The following is a 22,483-nucleotide window of genomic DNA, read 5'->3' as shown; positions in this document are numbered from 1 at the left end:
CTAACACTCGCCTGGCCGAGGCCAGGGCCAACAGCATGGTCACTTTCCATGTGAGATATTTCAAATCCACAGATTTGAGCGGTTCAAACCAATATGATTTGAGGAATCCCAACACTACGTTGAGATCCCACGGTGCCACTGGAGGCACAAAAGGGGCTGTATATGCAATACTCCCTTGACAAATGTCTGGACTTCAGGAACTGAAGCCAATTCTTTCTGGAAGAAAATCTACAGGGCCGAAACTTGAACCTTAATGGACCCCAATTTGAGGCTCATAGACACTCCTGTTTGCAGGAAGTACAGAAATCGACCTAGTTGAAATTTCTTCGTGGGGCCTTCCTGGCCTCACCCACGCAACATATTTTCACCACATGTGGTGATAACGTTGTGCGGTCACCTCCTTCCTGGCTTTGACCAGGGTAGGTATGACCTCTTCCGGAATGCCGTATGACCTCTTCCGGAATGCCTTTTCCCTTAGGATCCGGCGTTCAACCGCCATGCCGTCAAACGCAGCCGCGGTAAGTCTTGGAACAGACATGGTACTTGCTGAAGCAAGTCCCTTCTTAGCTCCCGAGGCCATTAGTCCTCTGTGAGCATCTCTTGAAATTCCGGGTACCAAGTCCCTCTTGGCCAATCCGGAGCCACGAGTATAGTTCTTACTCCTCTACGTCTTATAATTCTCAATACCTTGGTTATGAGAAGCAGAGGAGGGAACACATACACCGACTGTTACACCCGCGGTGTTACCAGGACATCCACAGCTATCGCCTGAAGGTCTCGTGACCTGGCGCAATACCTGTCCCGTTTTTTGTTCGGGCGGGATGCCATCATGTCCACCTTTGGTCTTTCCCAACGGTTCACAATCATGCGGAAAACTTCCCAATGAAGTTCCCACTCTCCCGGGTGGAGGTCGTGCCTGCTGAGGAAGTCTGCTTCCCAGTCGTCCACTCCCGGAATGAACACTGCTGACAGTGCTATCACATGATTTTCCGCCTAGCGAAAAATCCTTGCAGTTTTGCCACTGCCCTCCTGCTTCTTGTGCCGCCCTTTCTGTTTACGTGGGCGACTGCCGTGATGTTATCCCACTGGATCAATACCGGCTGACCTTGAAGCAGAGGTCTTGCTAAGTTTAGAGCATTATAAATTTGCTCTTAGCTCCAGTATATTTATGTGGAGAGAATTCTCCAGACTTGATCACACTCCCTGGAAATTTTTTCCCTGTGTGACTGCTCTCCAGCCTCTCAGGCTGGCCTCCGTGGTCACCAGCACCCAATCCTGAATGCCGAATCTGCGGCCCTCTAGAAGATGAGCACTCTGTAATCACCACAGGAGAGACACCCTTGTCCTTGGATATAGGGTTATCCGCTGATGCATCTGAAGATGCGATCCGGACCATTTGTCCAGCAGATCCCACTGAAGAGTTCTTGCGTGAAATCTGCCGAATGGAATCGCTTCGTAATAAGCCACCATTTTTACCAGGACTCTTGTGCAATGATGCACTGACACTTTTCCTGGTTTTAGGAGGATCCCGATTAGCTCGGATAACTCCCTGGCTTTCTCCTCTGGGAGAAACACCTTTTTCTGGACTGTGTCCAGAATCATCCCTAGGACCAGCAGACGTGTCGTCGGAACAACTGCGGTTTTGGAATATTTAGAATCCACCCGTGTTGTCGTAGAACTACTTGAGATAGTGCTACTCCGACCTCCAACTGTTCTCTGGACCTTGTTCTTATCAGGAAGTCGTCCATTTTCTTTGAATACGAATCCTCATTTCGGTCATTACCTTGGTAAGGACCCGGGGTGCCTTGGACAATCCAACGGCATCGTCTGAAACGGATAGTGACAGTTCTGTACCACGAACCTGAGGTACCCTCGGTGAGAAAGGCAAATTTTTGGGACATGGAGGTAAGCATCCCTGATGTCCCGGGACACCATATAGTCCCCTTCTTCCCGGTTCGCTATCACTGCTCTGAGTGACTCCATCTGGATTTGAACTTTTGTAAGTGTTCAAATATTTCAGATTTAGAATAGGTCTCACCTAGCCTTCTGGCTTCAGTACCACCATATAGTGTGGAATAATACCCCTTTCCTTGTTGTAGGAGGGGTACTTTGATTATCACCTGCTGGGAATACAGCTTGTGAATTGTTTTCAATACTGCCTCCCTGTCGGAGGGAGACATTGGTACAGCAGACTACAGGAACCTGCGAGGGGGAAACGTCTCGACATTCCAATCTGTACCCCTTGGATACTACTTGTAGGATCCAGGGGTCCTGTACGGTCCCAGCGTCATGCTGAGAACTTGGTAGAAGCGTTGGAGGGCTTCTGTTCCTGGGAATGGGCTGCCTGCTGCAGTCTTCTTCCCTTTCCTCTATCCCTGGGCAGATATGACTCTTATAGGGACGAAAGGACTGAGGCTGAAAAGACGGTGTCTTTTTCTGCAGAGATGTGACTTAGGGTAAAAAACGGTGGATTTTCCAGCAGTTGCCGTGACCACCAGGTCCCATGGACCGACCCCAAATAACTCCTCCCCTTTATACGGCAATACATCTTTGTGCCGTTTGGAATCTGCATCACCTGACCACTGTCGTGTCCATAAACATCTTCTTGCAGATATGGACATCGCATTTACTCTTGATGCCAGAGTGCAAATATCCCTCTGCGCATCTCGCATATATAGAAATGCATCCTTTAAATGCTCTCTAGTCAATAAAATACTGTCCCTGTCAAGGGTATCAATATTTTTAGTCAGGGAATCCGACCAAGCCACCTCAGCTCTGCACATCCAGGCTGAGGCGATCGCTGGTCGCAGTATAACACCAGTATGTGTGTGTATACTTTTTAGGATATTTTCCAGCCTCCTATCAGCTGGCTCCTTAAGTACGGCCCTATCTGTAGATGGTACCGCCACTTGTTCTGATAAGCATGTGTGCGCCTTATCCACCCTAAGGGGTGTTTCCCAACGCGCCCTAACTTCTGGCGGGAAAGGGTATACCGCCAATAATTTTTTATCGGGGGAAACCCACGCATCATCACACACTTCATTTAATTTATCTGATTCAGGAAAAACTACAGGTAGTTTTTTCACATCCCACATAATACCCTTTTTTGTGGTACTTGTAGTATCAGAAATATGTAACACCTCCTTCATTGCCCTTAACGTGTGGCCCTAAAGGAAAATACGTTTGTTTCTTCACCGTCGACACTGAAATCAGTGTCCGTGTCTGGGTCTGTGTCGACCGACTGAGGTAAATGGGCGTTTTACAGCCCCTGACAGTGTTTGAGACGCCTGGGCAGGTACTAATTTGTTCGCCGGCCGTCTCATGTCGTCAACCGGCTTGCAGCGTGTTGACATTATCACGTAATTCCATAAATAAGCCATCCATTCCGGTGTCGACTCCCTAGAGAGTGACATCACCATTACAGGCAATTTGCTCCGCCTCCTCACCAACATTTTCCTCATACATGTCGACACACACGTACCGACATACAGCACACACATAGGGAATGCTCTGATAGAGGACAGGACCCACTAGCCCTTTGGGGAGACAGAGGGAGAGTTTGCCAGCACACACCAAAACGCTATAATTATATAGGGACAACCTTTATATAAGTGTTCCTCCCTTATAGCATTTAATATATATTCATATCGCCAAATCAGTGCCCCCCCTCTCTGTTTTAACCCTGTTTCTGTAGTGCAGTGCAGGGGAGAGCATGGGAGCCTTCCCACCAGCATTTCTGTGAGGGAAAATGGCGCTGTGTGCTGAGGAGAATAGGCCCCGCCCCCTTTTCGGCGGGCTTCTTCTCCGGAGTTTGTGATATCTGGCAGGGGTTAAATACATCCATATAGCCTCAAGGGCTATATGTGATGTATTTTTCGCCATACAGGTATTATACATTGCTGCCCAGGGCGCCCCCCCCCCCGCGCCCTGCACCCTCCGTGACCGCTGTGTGAAGTGTGCTGACAACAATGGCGCACAGCTGCAGTGCTGTGCGCTACCTGATGAAGACTGAAAGTCTTCTGCCGCCTGGTTCCGGACCTCTTCAATCTTCAGCATCTGCAAGGGGGGTCGGCGGCGCGGCTCCGGGACGAACCCCAGGGCGAGACCTGTGTTCCGACTCCCTCTGGAGCTAATGGTGTCCAGTAGCCTAAGAAGCCAATCCATCCTGCACGCAGGTGAGTTCACTTCTCTCCCCTAAGTCCCTCGATGCAGTGAGCCTGTTGCCAGCAGGACTCACTGAAAATAAAGAACCTAAAAACTTTTTCTAAGCAACTCTTTAAGAGAGCCACCTAGATTGCACCCTGCTCGGACGGGCACAAAAACCTAACTGAGGCTTGGAGGAGGGTCATAGGGGGAGGAGCCAGTACACACCATGTGATCCTAAAAGCTTGCTTTTGTGCCCTGTCTCCTGCGGAGCCGCTATTCCCCATGGTCCTGACGGAGTCCCCAGCATCCACTAGGACGTTAGAGAAAATCTGTTTCTTTTCCTTAAACATGTGTACCCTTGTGTCGGGGACCGAGGGTTCATCCTCAATATGCAACACATCCCTTATTGCCACAATCATACACTGAATGGTTTTAGTCACCCTAGGGTGCAATTTTACTTCGTCGTAGTCGACACTGGAATCAGAATCCATGTCGGTAGTAGTGTCTTGTGTTAAGGGACGCTTTTGAGACCCCGACAGGCCCTGTGAGTCGGTCCAATCCGAGGATTGACCCCCTGATGTCCCCCTAATTCAGCCTTATCAAGCCTTTTATGTAAAGACGCCACACTTGCATTCAACATATGCCACATGTCCATCCAATCTGGAGTCGGCACAACCGACGGGGACACACCACTCATTTGCTCCACCGCCTCCTTGGAGAAGCCTTCCGCCTCAGACATGTCGACACACAGGTACCGACACCCCACACACACACACACACACACACACACACAGGGATTAACCTATAAGGGGACAAAACCCCAACCAGGCCCTTAGGAGAGACAGAGAGAGAGTATGCCAGCACACACCAGCGCTTAATAACACTGGAAAGATATGACCAGATAGCGCTTTTATATATCTATAAAATGACCAGCTTCCCACTCACTGCGCTCAAAATGCCCCCTCCTCTCTTTTCCAGCCTGAATGTTCAGCAGGGGAGAGACCAGAGAGCCAGCGTTTTCCTCATGCAGCTTCTGTGGAGAAAATGGCGCTGGTTAGTGCTGGGGATCAAGCTCCGCCCACCCGACGGCGGGCTTCGGTCCCGGTGATTTTTTTATAGAAAATGGCGGGGGATCGTAGAATTACTGCCCAGCAGCCTAATCTACCTTGTCAGTGCTCAAATGTGAGGTTTATTGCTGCCCAGGGCGCCTCCACCCCCCCCCCCCCCTGCGCCCTGCACCCTTCAGTGCTGCTTGTGTGTGTGTGACTGGGAGCAATGGCGCGCAGCTTACCGCTGCGCGCTTACCTCATGAAGATCTGATGTCTTCTGCCGCCTGATGTCTTCTTTGCCTTCTCATACTCACCTGGCTTCTATCTTCGGCATCTGTGAGGAGGACGGCGGCGCGGCTCCGGGACGAACCCCAGGTGAGACCTGTGTTCTGACTCCCTCTGGAGCTAATGGTGTCCAGTAGCCTTAGAAACAGTGCCCAACTTGACAAGCCAGCTCTGCTTCTCTCTCCTCAGTCCCACGATGCAGGGAGCCTGTTGCCAACAGGACTCCCTGAAAATAAAAAACCTAACAAAATTCTTTAATACAGAAAACTCTGGAGAGCTCTCTGCAGTGCACCCTTTCTCCTCTGGGCACAAGATCTAACTGAGGTCTGGAGGAGGGGCATAGAGGGAGGAGCCAGTGCACACCCATAGTCAAAGTTCTTTTTAGGTGCCCTATCTCCTGCGGAGCCCGTCTATACCCCATGGTCCTTACGGAGTCCCCAGCATCCTCTAGGACGTAAGAGAAACAAGGAGTACAGGTTCACTGGTCCCCACAGGCAGCATACACCATCCCGAGACATAATAATATAACATAATGGGGAACAACATCCAGAGATCCTCACAGGAACAAACTGGATAATACCCAACAATCAGGTACCACGGCTACACCTCAGTGCTTGGGAGTACCGCCAGCTGATCAGACTCATTCCCCACATACAGATTCTGTGATGTCAGTCGCTGTCCCAGTGCTTGGGAGTACCGCCAGCTGATCAGACTCATCCCCCACATACAGATTCTGTGATGTCAGTCATTGTCCCAGTGCTTGGGAGTACCGCCAGCTGATCAGACTCATCACAGAATGTGTATGTGGGGAATGTCAGTCATTGTCCCAGTGCTTGGGAGTACCGCCAGCTGATCAGACTCATTCCCCACATACAGATTCTGTGATGTCAGTACTCTGTCCCAGTGCTTGGGAGTACCGCCAGCTGATCAGACTCATTCCCCACATACACATTCTGTGATGTCAGTACTCTGTCCCAGTGCTTGGGAGTACCGCCAGCTGATCAGACTCATTCCCCACATACACATTCTGTGATGTCAGTACTCTGTCCCAGTGCTTGGGAGTACCGCCAGCTGATCAGACTCATTCCCCACATACAGATTCTGTGATGTCAGTACTCTGTCCCAGTGCTTGGGAGTACCGCCAGCTGATCAGACTCATTCCCCACATACACATTCTGTGATGTCAGTACTCTGTCCCAGTGCTTGGGAGTACCGCCAGCTGATCAGACTCATTCCCCACATACAGTTTCTGTGATGTCAGTACTCTGTCCCAGTGCTTGGGAGTACCGCCAGCAGATCAGACTCATTCCCCACATACAGATTCTGTGATGTCAGTACTCTGTCCCAGTGCTTGGGAGTACCGCCAGCTGATCAGACTCATTCCCCACATACAGATTCTGTGATGTCAGTCGCTGTCCCAGTGCTTGGGAGTACCGCCAGCTGATCAGACTCATTCCCCACATACACATTCTGTGATGTCAGTACTCTGTCCCAGTGCTTGGGAGTACCGCCAGCTGATCAGACTCATTCCCCACATACACTTTCTGTGATGTCAGTACTCTGTCCCAGTGCTTGGGAGTACTGCCAGCTGATCAGACTCATTCCCCACATACAGTTTCTGTGATGTCAGTACTCTGTACCAGTGCTTGGGAGTACCGCCAGCAGATCAGACTCATTCCCCACATACAGATTCTGTGATGTCAGTACTCTGTCCCAGTGCTTGGGAGTACCGCCAGCTGATCAGACTCATTCCCCACATACAGATTCTGTGATGTCAGTACTCTGTCCCAGTGCTTGGGAGTACCGCCAGCTGATCAGACTCATTCCCCACATACAGTTTCTGTGATGTCAGTACTCTGTCCCAGTGCTTGGGAGTACCGCCAGCTGATCAGACTCATTCCCCACATACAGATTCTGTGATGTCAGTACTCTGTCCCAGTGCTTGGGAGTACCGCCAGCTGATCAGACTCATTCCCCACATACAGATTCTGTGATGTCAGTACTCTGTCCCAGTGCTTGGGAGTACCGCCAGCTGATCAGACTCATTCCCCACATACAGATTCTGTGATGTCAGTCGCTGTCCCAGTGCTTGGGAGTACCGCCAGCTGATCAGACTCATTCCCCACATACACTTTCTGTGATGTCAGTACTCTGTCCCAGTGCTTGGGAGTACTGCCAGCTGATCAGACTCATTCCCCACATACAGTTTCTGTGATGTCAGTACTCTGTCCCAGTGCTTGGGAGTACCGCCAGCAGATCAGACTCATTCCCCACATACAGATTCTGTGATGTCAGTACTCTGTCCCAGTGCTTGGGAGTACCGCCAGCTGATCAGACTCATTCCCCACATACAGATTCTGTGATGTCAGTCGCTGTCCCAGTGCTTGGGAGTCCCGCCAGCTGATCAGACTCATTCCCCACATACAGATTCTGTGATGTCAGTCGCTGTCCCAGTGCTTGGGAGTCCCGCCAGCTGATCAGACTCATTCCCCACATACAGATTCTGTGATGTCAGTACACTGTCCCAATGCTTGGGAGTACCGCCAGCTGATCAGACTCATTCCCCACATACAGATTCTGTGATGTCAGTACTCTGTCCCAGTGCTTGGGAGTACCGCCAGCTGATCAGACTCACCTTCTCCAGGCGCTGTAGAGACACTCCGGCAGCCATAGAAATGATCACATGGTTACTGGTTACGGCAGATGAAATCTCCGCCATCACGGTGGGGATTAGGTGCGGCTTTGTCGCCAGGAAGATGATGTCACACTTATACAGAACGGACACATTGGAATGAGTTGTGTTGCAGCCTTGATCCTGTAGAGACAGCCAGCGGAGTAACAAGAAGACAATATAATATGACAGTGATGTATGACACAGGGTACAGACACACCGTACAACCTATGCCAGTCTCTCATATGGAAATGACTTACCTGGAAATACCCCAGGTTGGTGTCTGACGGAGCGCTCACTGTAATGTGCTTCACCGGAACTTTCCCTAACAGGACAAAGCACAGCATAAGCCTCACACAGCCAGGAGATAGATGGCGGCAGCATGGTGACCTATACATGTGATAATGACAGGGCGCAGCGCCGATGTGCAGTGATAGTGATTGCAGAGTGTGCCCAGTGACAGGGACTGCAGTGATAGTGATTGCAGAGTGTGCCCAGTGACAGGGACTGCAGTGATAGTGATTGCAGAGTGTGCCCAGTGACAGTGACTGCAGTGATAGTGATTGCAGACTGTGCCCAGTGACAGGGACTGCAGTGATAGTGATTGCAGAGTGTGCCCAGTGACAGGGACTGCAGTGATAGTGATTGCAGAGTGTGCCCAGTGACAGGGACTGCAGTGATAGTGATTGCAGAGTGTGCCCAGTGACAGTGACTGCAGTGATAGTGATTGCAGACTGTGCCCAGTGACAGGGACTGCAGTGATAGTGATTGCAGAGTGTGCCCAGTGACAGGGACTGCAGTGATAGTGATTGCAGAGTGTGCCCAGTGACAGGGACTGCAGTGATAGTGATTGCAGACTGTGCGCAGTGACAGGGACTGCAGTGATCGTGATAGCAGACTGTGTGCAGTGACAGGGACTGCAGTGATCGTGATAGCAGACTGCGCGCAGTGACAGGGACTGCAGTGATAGTGATTGCAGACTGTGTGCAGTGACAGGGACTGCAGTGATCGTGATAGCAGACCGCCCAGTGACAGGGACTGCAGTGATAGTGATTGCAGAGTGTGTGCAGTGACAGGGACTGCAGTGATAGTGATTGCAGACTGCGCGCAGTGACAGGGACTGCAGTGACAGTGATTGCAGACTGCGCGCAGTGACAGGGACTGCAGTGATAGTGATTGCAGACTGCGCGCAGTGACAGGGACTGCAGTGATAGTGATTGCAAACTGCGCGCAGTGAGAGGGACTGCAGTGATAGTGATTGCAGACTGCGCGCAGTGACAGGGACTGCAGTGATAGTGATTGCAGACTGCGCGCAGTGACAGGGACTGCAGTGATAGTGATTGCAAACTGCGCGCAGTGAGAGGGACTGCAGTGATAGTGATTGCAGACTGTGTGCAGTGACAGGGACTGCAGTGATAGTGATTGCAGACCGCGCAGTGACAGGGACTGCAGTGATAGTGATTGCAGACTGCGCGCAGTGACAGGGACTGCAGTGATAGTGATTGCAGACTGCGCGCAGTGACAGGGACTGCAGTGATAGTGATAGCAGACTGCGCGCAGTGACAGGGACTGCAGTGATAGTGATAGCAGACTGTGTGCAGTGACAGGGACTGCAGTGATAGTGTTTGCAGACTGTGTGCAGTGACAGGGACTGCAGTGATAGTGATTGCAGACTGCGCGCAGTGACAGGGACTGCAGTGATAGTGATTGCAGACTGCGCGCAGTGACAGGGACTGCAGTGATAGCAGACTGTGTGCAGTGACAGGGACTGCAGTGATAGTGATTGCAGACTGCGCCCAGTGACAGGGACTGCAGTGATAGTGATTGCAGAGTGTGCCCAGTGACAGGGACTGCAGTGATAGTGATTGCAGAGTGCGCGCAGTGACAGGGACTGCAGTGATAGTGATAGCAGACTGTGTGCAGTGACAGGGACTGCAGTGATAGTGTTTGCAGACTGTGTGCAGTGACAGGGACTGCAGTGATAGTGATTGCAGACTGCGCGCAGTGACAGGGACTGCAGTGATAGTGATTGCAGACTGCGCGCAGTGACAGGGACTGCAGTGATAGCAGACTGTGTGCAGTGACAGGGACTGCAGTGATAGTGATTGCAGACTGCGCCCAGTGACAGGGACTGCAGTGATAGTGATTGCAGAGTGCGCGCAGTGACAGGGACTGCAGTGATAGTGATTGCAGACTGCGCGCAGTGACAGGGACTGCAGTGATAGTGATTGCAGACTGCGCGCAGTGAGAGGGACTGCAGTGATAGTGATTGCAGACTGCGCGCAGTGACAGGGACTGCAGTGATAGTGATTGCAGACTGCGCGCAGTGACAGGGACTGCAGTGATAGCGATTGCAGACTGTGCGCAGTGACAGGGACTGCAGTGATTGTGATTGCAGACTGCGCGCAGTGACAGGGACTGCAGTGATAGTGATAGCAGACTGTGTGCAGTGACAGGGACTGCAGTGATAGTGATAGCAGACTGTGTGCAGTGACAGGGACTGCAGTGATAGTGATTGCAGACCGCGCAGTGACAGGGACTGCAGTGATAGTGATTGCAGAGTGTGCGCAGTGACAGGGACTGCAGTGATAGTGATTGCAGACTGTGTGCAGTGACAGGGACTGCAGTGATAGTGATTGCAGACTGCGCGCAGTGACAGGGACTGCAGTGATAGTGATTGCAGAGTGCGCCCAGTGACAGGGACTGCAGTGATAGTGATTGCAGACTGCGCGCAGTGACAGGGACTGCAGTGATAGTGATTGCAGAGTGTGCGCAGTGACAGGGACTGCAGTGATAGTGATTGCAGAGTGTGCGCAGGGACTGCAGTGATAGTGATTGCAGACTGTGTGCAGTGACAGGGACTGCAGTGATAGTGTTTGCAGACTGCGCGCAGTGACAGGGACTGCAGTGATAGTGATTGCAGACTGTGCGCAGTGACAGGGACTGCAGTGATAGTGATTGCAGAGTGTGCGCAGTGACAGGGACTGCAGTGATAGTGATTGCAGACTGCGCGCAGTGACAGGGACTGCAGTGATAGTGATTGCAGACTGCGCGCAGTGACAGGGACTGCAGTGATAGTGATTGCAGACTGCGCGCAGTGACAGGGACTGCAGTGATAGTGATTGCAGACTGTGCGCAGTGACAGGGACTGCAGTGATTGTGATTGCAGACTGCGCGCAGTGACAGGGACTGCAGTGATAGTGATTGCAGAGTGTGCGCAGTGACAGGGACTGCAGTGATAGTGATTGCAGAGTGTGCGCAGTGACAGGGACTGCAGTGATAGTGATTGCAGACTGCGCGCAGTGACAGGGACTGCAGTGATAGTGATTGCAGACCGCGCAGTGACAGGGACTGCAGTGATAGTGATTGCAGACCGCGCAGTGACAGGGACTGCAGTGATAGTGATTGCAGACTGTGCGCAGTGACAGGGACTGCAGTGATAGTGATTGCAGACTGTGCGCAGTGACAGGGACTGCAGTGATAGTGATTGCAGACTGCGCGCAGTGACAGGGACTGCAGTGATAGTGATTGCAGAGTGTGCGCAGTGACAGGGACTGCAGTGATAGTGATTGCAGACTGCGCGCAGTGACAGGGACTGCAGTGATAGTGATTGCAGACTGCGCGCAGTGACAGGGACTGCAGTGATAGTGATTGCAGACTGTGTGCAGTGACAGGGACTGCAGTGATAGTGATTGCAGAGTGTGCGCAGTGACAGGGACTGCAGTGATAGTGATTGCAGAGTGTGCGCAGTGACAGGGACTGCAGTGATAGTGATTGCAGACTGCGCGCAGTGACAGGGACTGCAGTGATAGTGATTGCAGAGTGTGCGCAGTGACAGGGACTGCAGTGATAGTGATTGCAGAGTGTGCGCAGTGACAGGGACTGCAGTGATAGTGATTGCAGAGTGTGCGCAGTGACAGGGACTGCAGTGATAGTGATTGCAGACTGCGCGCAGTGACAGGGACTGCAGTGATAGTGATTGCAGAGTGTGCGCAGTGACAGGGACTGCAGTGATAGTGATTGCAGAGTGTGCGCAGTGACAGGGACTGCAGTGATAGTGATTGCAGACTGTGCGCAGTGACAGGGACTGCAGTGATAGTGATTGCAGACTGCGCGCAGTGACAGGGACTGCAGTGATAGTGATTGCAGAGTGTGCGCAGTGACAGGGACTGCAGTGATAGTGATTGCAGACTGCGCGCAGTGACAGGGACTGCAGTGATAGTGATTGCAGACTGCGCGCAGTGACAGGGACTGCAGTGATAGTGATTGCAGACTGCGCGCAGTGACAGGGACTGCAGTGACATAATGTACCACCAAACATAACACAGCCTTAAAATGCACAATTACACAATATACAGTTGAGCAGATTTCCTGCCATACATAAATGCACCGATTTATATCCTTTATAGAGAAAGAGCAGGGGGAGGGGGAGAGGGAGAGTAGGGAGCAGAGAGAGTAAAGAGCAGATAGAGTAGGGAGTGGTTGCAGAAAAAGTAGGGAACAGAGAGAGTAGGGAGCGGGAGGAGAGAGAGTAGGGAGCAGAGAGTAGGGAATGTGACCAGAGTGGGAGGAGGCAGATAATAAGAATTTACTTACCGATAATTCTATTTCTCGTAGTCCGTAGTGGATGCTGGGGACTCCGTAAGGACCATGGGGAATAGCGGCTCCGCAGGAGACAGGGCACAAAAGTAAAAGCTTTAGGATCAGGTGGTGTGCACTGGCTCCTCCCCCTATGACCCTCCTCCAAGCCTCAGTTAGGATACTGTGCCCGGACGAGCGTACACAATAAGGAAGGATTTATGAATCCTGGGTAAGACTCATACCAGCCACACCAATCACACTGTACAACCTGTGATCTGAACCCAGTTAACAGCATGATAACAGCGGAGCCTCTGAAAAGATGGCTCACAACAATAATAACCCGATTTTTGTAACAATAACTATGTACAAGTATTGCAGACAATCCGCACTTGGGATGGGCGCCCAGCATCGGACTACGAGAAATAGAATTATCGGTAAGTAAATTCTTATTTTCTCTGACATCCTAAGTGGATGCTGGGGACTCCGTAAGGACCATGGGGATTATACCAAAGCTCCCAAACGGGCGGGAGAGTGCGGATGACTCTGCAGCACCAAATGAGAGAACTCCAGGTCCTCCTCAGCCAGGGTATCAAATTTGTAAAATTTTGCAAACGTGTTTGCCCCTGACCAAGTAGCAGCTCGGCAAAGTTGTAAAGCCGAGACCCCTCGGGCAGCCGCCCAAGATGAGCCCACCTTCCTTGTGGAATGGGCATTTACATATTTTGGCTGTGGCAGGCCTGCCACAGAATGTGCAAGCTGAATTGTACTACAAATCCAACGAGCAATCGTCTGCTTAGAAGCAAGAGCACCCAGTTTGTTGAGTGCATACAGGATAACAGCAAGTCAGTTTTCCTGACTCCAGCCGTCCTGGAAATATATATTTTCAGGGCCCTGACAACATCTAGCAACTTGGAGTCCTCCAAGTCCCTAGTAGCCGCAGGTACCACAATAAGCTGGTTCAGGTGAAACGCTGACACCACCTTAGGGAGAAACTGGGGACGAGTCCGCAGCTCTGCCCTGTCCGAAAGGACAATCAGATATGGGCTTTTGTGAGACAAAGCCGCCAATTCTGACACTCGCCTGGCCGAGGCCAGGGCCAACATCATGGTCACTTTCCATGCGAGATATTTCAAATCCACAGATTTGAGCGGTTTAAACCAATGTGATTTGAGGAATCCCAGAACTACGTTGAGATCCCACAGTGCCACTGGAGGCACAAAAGGGGGTTGTATATGCAGTACTCCCTTGACAAACTTCTGGACTTCAGGAACTGAAGCCAATTCTTTCTGGAAGAAAATCGACAGGGCCGAAATTTGAACCTTAATGGACCCAAATTTGAGGCCCATAGACACTCCTGTTTGCAGGAAATGCAGGAATCTACCGAGTTGAAATTCCTCCGTGGGGCCTTCCTGGCCTCACACCATGCAACATATTTTCTCCAAATGCGGTGATAATTTTGTGGGGTCACCTCCTTCCTGGCTCTGACCAGGGTAGGGATGACCTCTTCCGGAATGCCTTTTTCCCTTAGGATCCGGCGTTCAACCGCCATGCCGTCAAACGCAGCCGCGGTAAGTCTTGGAACAGACATGATCCTTGCTGAAGCAAGTCCCTTCTTAGTATCTCTTGAAGTTCTGGGTACCAAGTCCTTCTTGGCCAATCCGGAGCCACGAGTATAGTTCTTACTCCTCTCCGTCTTATAATTCTCAGTACCTTGGGTATGAGAGGCAGAGGAGGGAACACATACACCGACTGGTACACCCACGGTGTTACCAGAGCGTCCCAGCTATTGCCTGAGGGTCTCTTGACCTGGCGCAATACCTGTCCAGTTTTTTGTTCAGACGGGACGCCATCATGTCCACCTTTGGTCTTTCCCAACGGTTCACAATCATGTGGAAGACTTCCAGATGAAGTCCCCACTCTCCCGGGTGGAGGTCGTGCCTGCTGAGGAAGTCTGCTTCCCAGTTGTCCACTCCCGGAATGAACACCGCTGACAGTGTTATCACATGATTTTTCGCCCAGCGAAGAATCCTTGCTGCCATTGCCCTCCTGCTTCTTGTGCCGCCCTGTCTGTTTACGTGGGCGACTGCCGTGATGTTGTCCGACTGGATCAGCACCGGTTGACTTTGAAGCAGAGGTCTTCCTAGGCTCAGAGCATTGTAAATTGCCCTTAGCTCCAGTATATTTATGTGGAGAGAAGTCTCCAGACTTGACCACACTCCTTGGAAATTTCTTCCCTGTGTGACTGCTCCCCAGCCTCTCAGGCTGGCATCCGTGGTCACCAGGACCCAGTCCTGAATGCCGAATCTGCTGCCCTCTAGTAGATGAGCACTCTGCAGCCACCACAGAAGAGACACCCTTGTCCTTGGAGACAGGATTATCCGCTGATGCATCTGAAGATGCGATCCGGACCATTCGTCCAGCAGATCCCACTGAAAAATTCTTGCGTGAAATCTGCCGAATGGAATCGCTTCGTAAGAAGCCACCATTTTTCCCAGGACTCTTGTGCATTGATGCACTGACACTTGGCCTGGTTCTAGGAGGTTCCTAACTAGCTCGGATAACTCCCTGGCTTTCTCCTCCGGGAGAAACACCTTTTTCTGGACTGTGTCCAGAATCATCCCTAGGAACAGCAGACGTGTCGTCGGAATCAGCTGCGATTTTGGAATATTTAGAATACACCCGTGCTGTCGTAGAACTACTTGAGATAGTGCTACTCCGACCTCCAACTGTTCTCTGGACCTTGCCCTTATCAGGAGATCGTCCAAGTAAGGGATAATTAAGACGCCTTTTCTTTGAAGAAGAATCATCATTTCGGCCATTACCTTGGTAAAGACCCGGGGTGCCGTGGACAATCCAAACGGCAGCGTCTGAAACTGATAGTGACAGTTCTGTACCACGAACCTGAAGTACCCTTAGTGAGAAGGGCAAAATTGGGACATGGAGGTAAGCATCCTTGATGTCCAGGGACACCATATAGTCCCCTTCTTCCTGGTTCGCTATCACTGCTCTGAGTGACTCCATCTTGATTTGAACCTTTTTATGTAAGTGTTCAAAGATTTCAGATTTAGAATAGGTCTCACCGAGCCGTCTGGCTTCAGTACCACAAATAGTGTGGAATAATACCCCTTTCCTTGTTGTAGGAGGGGTACTTTGATTATCACCTGCTGGGAATACAGCTTGTGAATTGTTTCCAATACTGCCTCCCTGTCGGAGGGAGACGTTGGTAAAGCAGATTTCAGGAACCTGCGAGGGGGAGACGTCTCGAATTTCCAATCTGTACCCCTAGGATACTACTTGTAGGATCCAGGGGTCCACTTGCGAGTGAGCCCACTGCGCGCTGAAACTCTTGAGACGACCCCTACCACCGCACCCGAGTCCGCTTGTACGGCCCCAGCGTCATGCTGAGGACTTGGCAGAAGCGGTGGAGGGCTTCTGTTCCTGGGAAGGGGCTGCCTGCTGCAGTCTTCTTCCCTTTCCTCTACCCCTGGGCAGATATGACTGGCCTTTTGCCCGCTTGCCCTTATGGGGACGAAAGGACTGAGGCTGAGAAGACGGTGTCTTTTTCTGCTGAGATGTGACTTGGGGTAAAAAAGGTGGATTTTCCAGCTGTTGCCGTGGCCACCAGGTCCGATGGACCGACCCCAAATAACTCCTCCCCTTTATACGGCAATACTTCCATGTGCCGTTTGGAATCCACATCACCTGACCACTGTCGTGTCCATAAACATCTTCTGGCAGACATGGACATCGCACTTACTCTTGATGCCAGAGTGCAAATATCCCTCTGTGCATCTCGCATATATAGAAATGCATCCTTTAAATGCTCTATAGTCAATAAAATACTGTCCCTGTCAAGGGTATCAATATTTTCAGTCAGGGAATCCGACCAAGCCACCCCAGCGCTGCACATCCAGGCTGAGGCGATCGCTGGTCGCAGTATAACACCAGTATGTGTGTATATACTTTTTAGGATATTTTCCAGCCTCCTATCAGCTGGCTCCTTGAGGGCGGCCGTATCTGGAGACGGTAACGCCACTTGTTTTGATAAGCGTGTGAGCGCCTTATCCACCCTAGGGGGTGTTTCCCAACGCGCCCTAACTTCTGGCGGGAAAGGGTATAACGCCAATAATTTTCTATCGGGGAAAACCCACGCATCATCACACACTTCATTTAATTTATCTGATTCAGGAAAAACTACAGGTAGTTTTTTCACACCCCACATAATACCCTTTTTTGTGGTACTTGTAGTATCAGAAATATGTAACACCTCCTTCATTGCCCTTAACATGTAACGTGTGGCCCTAATGGAAAATACGTTTGTTTCTTCACCGTCGACACTGGAGTCAGTGTCCGTGTCTGTGTCGACCGACTGAGGTAATGGGCGTTTTAAAGCCCCTGACGGTGTTTGAGACGCCTGGACAGGTACTAATTGGTTTGCCGGCCGTCTCATGTCGTCAACCGACCTTGCAGCGTGTTGACATTATCACGTAATTCCCTAAATAAGCCATCCATTCCGGTGTCGACTCCCTAGAGAGTGACATCACCATTACAGGCAATTGCTCCGCCTCCTCACCAACCTCGTCCTCATACATGTCGACACACACGTACCGACACACAGCACACACACAGGGAATGCTCTGATAGAGGACAGGACCCCACTAGCCCTTTGGGGAGACAGAGGGAGAGTTTGCCAGCACACACCAAAACGCTATAATTATACAGGGACAACCTTATATAAGTGTTTTCCCTTATAGCATCTTAATATATTATAATATCGCCACCAAAATGCCCCCCCTCTCTGTTTTAACCCTGTTTCTGTAGTGCAGTGCAGGGGAGAGCCTGGGAGCCTTCCTAGCAGCGGAGCTGTGTAGGAAAATGGCGCTGTGTGCTGAGGAGAATAGGCCCCCGCCCCCTTTTCGGCGGGCTTCTTCTCCCGTTTTTCTGACAACCTGGCAGGGGTTAAATACATCCATATAGCCCCAGAGGCTATATGTGATGTATTTTTAGCCAGCATAAGTACTTTCATTGCTGCCCAGGGCGCCCCCCCAAGCGCCCTGCACCCTCAGTGACCGTTGGTGTGAAGTGTGCTGAGAGCAATGGCGCACAGCTGCCGTGCTGTGCGCTACCTTAAGAAGACTGGGAAGTCTTCAGCCGCCGATTTCTAGACCTCTTCTCTCTTCAGCATCTGCAAGGGGGTCGGCGGCGCGGCTCCGGTGACCCATCCAGGCTGTACCTGTGATCGTCCCTCTGGAGCTAGTGTCCAGTAGCCTAAGAAGCCAATCCATCCTGCACGCAGGTGAGTTCACTTCTTCTCCCCTAAGTCCCTCGTAGCAGTGAGCCTGTTGCCAGCAGGACTCACTGAAAATAAAAAACCTAACAAAACTTTTACTCTAAGCAGCTCTTTAGGAGAGCCACCTAGATTGCACCCTTCTCGGCCGGGCACAAAAACCTAACTGAGGCTTGGAGGAGGGTCATAGGGGGAGGAGCCAGTGCACACCACCTGATCCTAAAGCTTTTACTTTTGTGCCCTGTCTCCTGCGGAGCCGCTATTCCCCATGGTCCTTACGGAGTCCCCAGCATCCACTTAGGACGTCAGAGAAATATAGCAGAGAGTAGGGAGTGGGAGCAGAGAGAGTAGGGAGCAGAGAGAGTAGGGAGCAGGAAGTGTGGAGAGAGAGAGTAGGGAATGTGAACAGAGTAGGCGCAGAGAAAGTAGGAAGTAGAGAGGGTGGGGAGCACAGAGAGTGGGGAGTGGGAGGAGAGACAGAGAATAGGGAGCGGGAGGAGAGAGTAAAGAGCAGATAGAGTAGGGAGTGGGCGCAAAAAAAAGTAGGAAGCAGAGAGAGTAGGGAGCGGGAGGAGAGAGAGAGTAGGGAGCGGGAGGAGAGAGAGAGTAGGGAATGTGAAGAGAGTGAGAGTAGGGAGTGGGAGCACAGAGAGTAGGGAGTAGCAGTATGGAGTATGGAATGTGAAGAGAGAGAGTAGGGAGTGGGAGCACAGAGAGTAGGGAGCAGGAGGAGAGACAGAGTAGGGAGCGGGAGCAGAGAGAGTAGGGAGCAGAGAGAGTAGGGAGCAGAGAGCGTAGGGAGCAGAGACCGAGCGTAGGGAGCAGAGACCGAGAGTAGGGAGCAGAGACCGAGAGTAGGGAGCAGAGACCGAGAGTAGGGAGCGGGAGGAGAGACCGAGAGTAGGGAGCGGGAGGAGAGACCAAGAGTAGGGAGCAGAGAGAGTAGGGAGCAGAGAGAGTAGGGAATGTGAACAGAGTGGGAGGAGGCAGAGATATAGCAGAGAGTAGGGAGTGGGAGCAGAGAGAGTAGGGAACAGCAGTATGGAGTAGGAAGTGTGAGAGAGTGAGAGTCGGGAATGTGGAGAGAGAGTAGGGAGTGGGAGCACAGAGAGTAGGGAGTAGCGGTAGGGAGTACGGAATGTGAAGAGAGAGAGTAGGGAGTGGGAGCAAAGAGAGTAGGGAGCACAGAGTAGGGAGCACAGAGTAGGGAATGTGAAGAGAGAGAGTAGGGAGTGGGGGCACAGTGTAGGAAGTAGCAGTAGGGAGTATGGAGTAGGGCATGTGAAGAGTGGGAGCACAGAGGGTAGGAAGCACAGAGAGTAGGGAGTAGCAGTAGGGAGTATGGAATGTGAAGAGAGAGATTAGGGAGCACAGAGTAGGGATTAGCAGTAGGGAGTATGGAATGTGAAGAGAGAGTAGGGAGTAGTAGTGGGGAGTATGGAATGTGAAGAGAGAGTAGGGAGTAGCAGTAGGGAGTATGGAATGTGAAGAGAGAGTCGGGTGTGGGAGCACAGAGAGTAGGGAGCACAGAGAGTAGGGAGTATGGAATGTGAAGAGAGAGAGTAGGGAGTAGCAGTAGGGAGTATGGAATGTGAAGAGAGAGAGTCGGGTGTGGGAGCACAGAGAGTAGGGAACACAGAGAGTAGGGAGTAGCAGTAGGGAGTATGGAATGTGAAGAGAGAGAGTCGGGTGTGGGAGCACAGAGAGTAGGGAGCACAGAGAGTAGGGAGTATGGAATGTGAAGAGAGAGAGTAGGGAGTATGGAATGTGAAGAGAGAGAGTCGGGTGTGGGAGCACAGAGAGTAGGGAACACAGAGAGTAGGGAGTAGCAGTAGGGCGTATGGAATGTGAAGAGAGAGAGTAGGGAGTGGGAGCACAGAGAGTGGGGAGCACAGAAAGTAGGGAGTAGCAGTAGGGAACGTGAAGAGAGATATTAGGGAGCACAGAGAGTAGGGAGTAGCAGTAGGGAATGTGAAGAGAAAGAGTGGGAACACAGAGTATGGAGTATGCAATGTGAAGAGAGAGTAGGGAATATGAACAGAGTGGGAGGAGGCAGAGTGTTGCTAGTGGAGATTACCGGCCGCTATGATCCCGCCCAGGACCCCCCGCGCCATCTTGCCAGCACCGATACATCCAATCCTCTTCTCTTCCATGGCCGCCGCCATGTTTCTCCCGGCACAGAGGGGGCGAAGTCTGAAACCACGTGCTACACATGTAGAAATGGGCGCGGCCACCCTGACAGCGGGAGATGTGATTGGCCACTGACATCTGACGTCATACACAATCTTTTATAAGAGAGCGCTGCACAGCGTGTGACTCCCCATAGGAGGAGAAGGGAAAGGTCTGAGTCCCGGAGTACTGCCCCATGCCGCCCTGTACTACCCCATGCCGCCCTATACTGTCCCTGTACTGCCCATGCCGCCCTGTACTGCCCCTGCCGCCCTATACTGTCCCTGTACTGCCCCTGCCGCCCTGTACTGTCCATGTACTGCCGCCCTATACTGTCCCTGTACTGCCCCATGCCGCCCTATACTGTCCATGTACTGCCCCTGCCGCCCTATACTGTCCATGTACTGCCCCTGCCGCCCTATACTGTCCCTGTACTGCCCCTGCCGCCCTATACTGTCCCTGTACTGCCCCTGCCGCCCTATACTGTCCCTGTACTGCCCCTGCCGCCCTATACTGTCCCTGTACTGCCCCTGCCGCCCTATACTGTCCCTGTACTGCCCCTGCCGCCCTATACTGTCCCTGTACTGCCCCTGCCGCCCTATACTGTCCCTGTACTGCCCCTGCCGCCCTATACTGTCCCTGTACTGCACCTTCTACCCTATACTGTCCCTGTACTGCGCCTGCCGCCCTATACTGTCCCTGTACTGCGCCTGCCGCCCTATACTGTCCCTGTACTGCGCCTGCCGCCCTATACTGTCCCTGTACTGCCCCTGCCGCCCTATACTGCCCCTATACTGTCCCTGCCGCCCTATACTGTCCCTGTACTGCACCTTCTACCCTATACTGTCCCTGTACTGCACCTTCTACCCTATACTGTCCCTGTACTGCACCTTCTACCCTATACTGTCCCTGTACTGCACCTTCTACCCTATACTGTCCCTGTACTGCCCCTGCCGCCCTATACTGTCCCTGTACTGCACCGGCCGCCCTATACTGTCCCTGTACTGCACCTTCTACCCTGTACTGCCCCTGCCGCCCTATACTGTCCCTGTACTGCACCGGCCGCCCTAAACTGTCCCTGTACTGCACCTTCTACCCTATACTGTCCCTGTACTGCCCCTGCCGCCCTATACTGTCCCTGTACTGCCCCTGCCGCCCTATACTGTCCCTGTACTGCACCTTCTACCCTATACTGTCCCTGTACTGCCCCTGCTGCCCTATACTGTCCCTGTACTGCTCCTGCCGCCCTATACTGTCCCTGTACTGCACCTTCTACCCTATACTGTCCTGTACTGCTCCTGCCGCCCTATACTGTCCCTGTACTGCTCCTGCCGCCCTATACTGTCCCTGTACTGCCCCTGCCGCCCTATACTGTCCCTGTACTGCCCCTGCTGCCCTATACTGTCCCTGTACTGCTGCCGCCCTATACTGTCCCTGTACTGCCCCTGCCGCTTTATACTGTCCCTGTACTGCCCCTGCCGCCCTGTACTGTCCCTGTACTGCCCCTGCCGCCCTGTACTGTCCCTGTACTGCCCCTGCCGCCCTGTACTGTCCCTGTACTGCTCCTGCCGCCCTATACTGTCCCTGTACTGCTCCTGCCGCCCTATACTGTCCCTGTACTGCCCCTGCCGCCCTATACTGTCCCTGTACTGCCCCTGCCGCCCTGTACTGTCCCTGTACTGCTCCTGCCGCCCTGTACTTTCCCTGCTGCCCTATACTGTCCCTGTACTGCGCCTGCCGCCCTGTACTGTCCCTGTACTGCTCCTGCCGCCCTATACTGTCCCTGTACTGCTCCTGCCGCCCTATACTGTCCCTGTACTGCTCCTGCCGCCCTATACTGTCCCTGTACTGCTCCTGCCTCCCTGTACTGCCCCTGCCGCCCTGTACTGTCCCTGTACTGCTCCTGCCGCCCTGTACTGTCCCTGTACTGCTCCTGCCGCCCTGTACTGTCCCTGCTGCCCTATACTGTCCCTGTACTGCCCCTGCCGCCCTATACTGTCCCTGTACTGCCCCTGCCGCCCTGCACTGTCCCTGTACTGCTCCTGCCGCCCTGTACTGTCCCTGTACTGCTCCTGCCGCCCTATACTGTCCCTGTACTGCGCCTGCCGCCCTATACTGTCCCTGTACTGCTCCTGCCGCCCTATACTGTCCCTGTACTGCTCCTGCCGCCCTATACTGTCCCTGCCGCCCTGTACTGTCCCTGTACTGCCCCTGCCGCCCTATACTGTCCCTGTACTGTCCTATACTGTCCCTGTACTCTGCCCCTGCCGCCCTATACTGTCCCTGTACTCTGCC

The 22,483-nt window shown here is 52.4% G+C and overlaps 1 protein-coding gene across 2 annotated transcripts in view; it reads right to left on the bottom strand.

The window, feature by feature from the left end:
* The window catches only part of PYCR3 (pyrroline-5-carboxylate reductase 3), a 37,561-nt gene extending 17,341 nt beyond the window's left edge, over positions 1–20,220 (bottom strand). Inside the window, exons 1-3 of one of the 2 annotated variants that reach the window (XM_063921135.1) lie at positions 20,097–20,220; positions 8,412–8,476; positions 8,116–8,295 (exon numbers count right to left, since the gene is read on the bottom strand). In XM_063921135.1, the coding sequence (XP_063777205.1) occupies positions 8,116–8,295; positions 8,412–8,476; positions 20,097–20,184 (333 nt within the window). In that variant the 5' untranslated portion in view covers positions 20,185–20,220. The remainder of the gene's footprint in view (positions 1–8,115; positions 8,296–8,411; positions 8,477–20,096) is intronic. The other variant, XM_063921134.1, reaches the window with a different exon arrangement.
* Positions 20,221–22,483: the final 2,263 nt, after the last annotated feature.

This window comes from Pseudophryne corroboree, chromosome 5 (assembly GCF_028390025.1).
Source record: "Pseudophryne corroboree isolate aPseCor3 chromosome 5, aPseCor3.hap2, whole genome shotgun sequence".
Classification (NCBI taxonomy): Eukaryota; Metazoa; Chordata; class Amphibia; order Anura; family Myobatrachidae; genus Pseudophryne; species Pseudophryne corroboree.
Note: the sequence above shows the minus strand (reverse complement) of the source record. Positions and strands in the feature narration are given on the sequence as shown.